This window comes from Agrilus planipennis, unplaced genomic scaffold (assembly GCF_000699045.2).
Source record: "Agrilus planipennis isolate EAB-ADULT unplaced genomic scaffold, Apla_2.0 scaffold237, whole genome shotgun sequence".
NCBI lineage: Eukaryota > Metazoa > Arthropoda > Insecta > Coleoptera > Buprestidae > Agrilus > Agrilus planipennis.
The window spans coordinates 359,709-362,242 of NW_020438951.1; the positions used below are offsets into that span (position 1 = coordinate 359,709).

General features: G+C 28.5%; 1 protein-coding gene across 6 annotated transcripts in view; it reads right to left on the bottom strand.

The window, feature by feature from the left end:
- The window catches only part of LOC108741148 (matrix metalloproteinase-14), a 58,883-nt gene that overhangs the window by 21,430 nt on the left and 34,919 nt on the right, over positions 1–2,534 (bottom strand). The window contains exon 1 of one of the 6 annotated variants that reach the window (XM_025974829.1): positions 372–525. The exons of the other annotated variants lie outside the window; for them this stretch is intronic. Within the exon in view, the coding sequence (XP_025830614.1) occupies positions 372–392 (21 nt within the window). The 5' untranslated portion in view covers positions 393–525. Of the gene's footprint in view, positions 1–371; positions 526–2,534 lie in introns of those variants that run through there. 6 annotated transcript variants of the gene reach the window in all.

The following is a 2,534-nucleotide window of genomic DNA, read 5'->3' on the forward strand; positions in this document are numbered from 1 at the left end:
CGTGCTGTCAAACCTACACTAGCAAGGAGATCGGGCTGAAACTATAGCTACAAGCTATCCAAGGATGGTACTATAGAATGTCACCTCAAGGTAGGCCTAGTGGCGTCATCTCTTGGTTAGGCCGGAAACTTATCAATCCACCCTCGTAAATGCTAAAGACATGAATGACACAAAACACGATCCATTCTTGAATCATACAAGCATTAATATTGTTGTCGTACATATTCTAGGAAAAAAGTCCTAATTGTGCTGTTAACAAGACAAATACATGTGCACGTTAAAATATTTAGTTTAGAAAACTTTATTTAGTTTGAATTATTTGTCCACATTTGAAAGATATTCACTGTTTAACAATCACATCATACACTAACCATTAAAACGAAAGAAATCATGTCGGAGATGTATTAAGTTTTTCACTTTTTGTTGTTCTCATCACTAACCATATGTTCACATTTTGTTACGATCTTCATAACTTTGTCTGGCCGTAAATGTCCAGTAGCAAATTTCTGAATTTGTTTATCCCGTTCGCGAGCGTACTGACAATAACAAACAAGTTAAAAGCATTTTGTATTCAAAGTGACAACAAATTCCACAAATTGAACTCGATATGCATTTACGTCGATGCCGTAATACATTAATAATATACATTTCTTCTTTTATTTAGACGTTATATCTCTGTTTCACTGATTTTGCGTACGTAATAAAAAAATTAGAAAAAAAAATAGTAAAATTAATAAATAATTAAACATAGTATGGCTAAATGGGTTCTATTTGATAAAAATTCATATTTTGTAAACCTTAAAATAAATAATAACCTCTAACTAGAATGTGCTACGAAAAAATTCAACAAATTGTGTAAGAAGAAAAGTTGAGAATTCATTAGAAATAATTTCATTTTATGTATAGAGGTACTAATATTTTACAGCTTCTAGTAAATAAATTAGCATTAAAATTACATTCACAAATGACCCTAAGTCATAATTTCTGTTTCTTTGAATCACAATTTTTAGAATTTGAATGAACTCTGCCTTTTTTACTTTCGTGTCAAAGGTTTGTAGTATGAGCAGTTAAAAATATATTTAAAACACAATGATAAATTTAACAAAACTAACATTTAATTCTATAAATAATGGTATTTGTTTGCTGTTTGCTTACAATTTAAAGGTCATAAAATTGTGTAATTGTTGAGGTTTTTGAAATTAAATTTATTTTTCTTATTATTAAGCAGTAAATGTATCTANAATTTAATAAAGTATTTGTTTATTATACGAAAACTGTCTTTCATTTCCACAAAAAAAAAAAACGAAATGACTTTCCGAACAACCCTATATAACACATAAGTAATACTAATTGTTTAGAATGAGTGCCCGCAAATATAGGCCAAAAATACCAATTTTTGTCCCTCAATAAATTTTGTTTTAAACTAAGTGCTACATGATTAATACCTAAGGATGGTTTGCAGGATATCAAAAGGTACGATATCCTTCCAAATACAATATCCAAAAATCTTTTGATTATCACAATTATTAAGCACTTCAATATTTTTTACCGATTACAGGAGTTTCTGTGTAAGTTCATATTTCACCCTGTTCCACGTGTTCTTTAAATATCCTAACATTATGTAAATTTGTTTGTTTGTTACTATTTCACGTCTTAACTACTGAACCGATCATCATGAAATTTTGTACACTAATTGTCAGGGGTACAAAAAATAGTACATAGAGTACCTTTTATCCAATAATAAAATACTATTCCCGAGGGATAGAAAAATTAGTTTTATGTGGTCGTCGATGATTTTTGACAAGTATTTAGAACTTCAACGCGTACGAAGCTGCGGGTAAAACCTAGCACATTTTCGATCAATTCACTCAATTTAAAAAGAGAATTCCGAATGTTATTTGGTATTGTGACTGTTCTTTCTTGGCTGTAAATTATTTTTTATCATTTTTACTTATCTGTAAGAGAACATTTCTGTTTTAATTAAGTAGGTAAAGTTACAACACTAATTAGCTTACATGCGGGTTTAACCTTCTAAATAACAAAACATTTACCCTTATTCGTAGATCTAAACTATTCAGTACATGACCCATAAAAGATGATTTAAAAATTGTTTTAAATAATAGAATTTATATTTACGTATTAGACATTTACGTCAAATAATAATTAAATATAAATAGCTCATTATGCAATGGAAAATTGACGACTTTTTTTTGTATTTGCGGTTTTAATTGCTTTATTGAACACAAATTGCAACTAACGTTTGTATTTCAGTAGATAAATTATTCTATAAATTAATAAACAACAGAAAACAAGAAAACATATTTAAGCGTAACTATCACTAACTTCGTTAGTCTATAAGGTTTGACCAGAAAAACGTAAAATTTAAATTATTTCTCATTCGTGCCCTAAAATCAAAGAAGTGTTAGGTAGCTGCTTACAATAAGATTAATTGCTATGGTATTTTTTAATCTGTAACCATCATTAATATTCTTTATTTAATTAATTAATTATTGATGGTATATAAAGGTATGGTG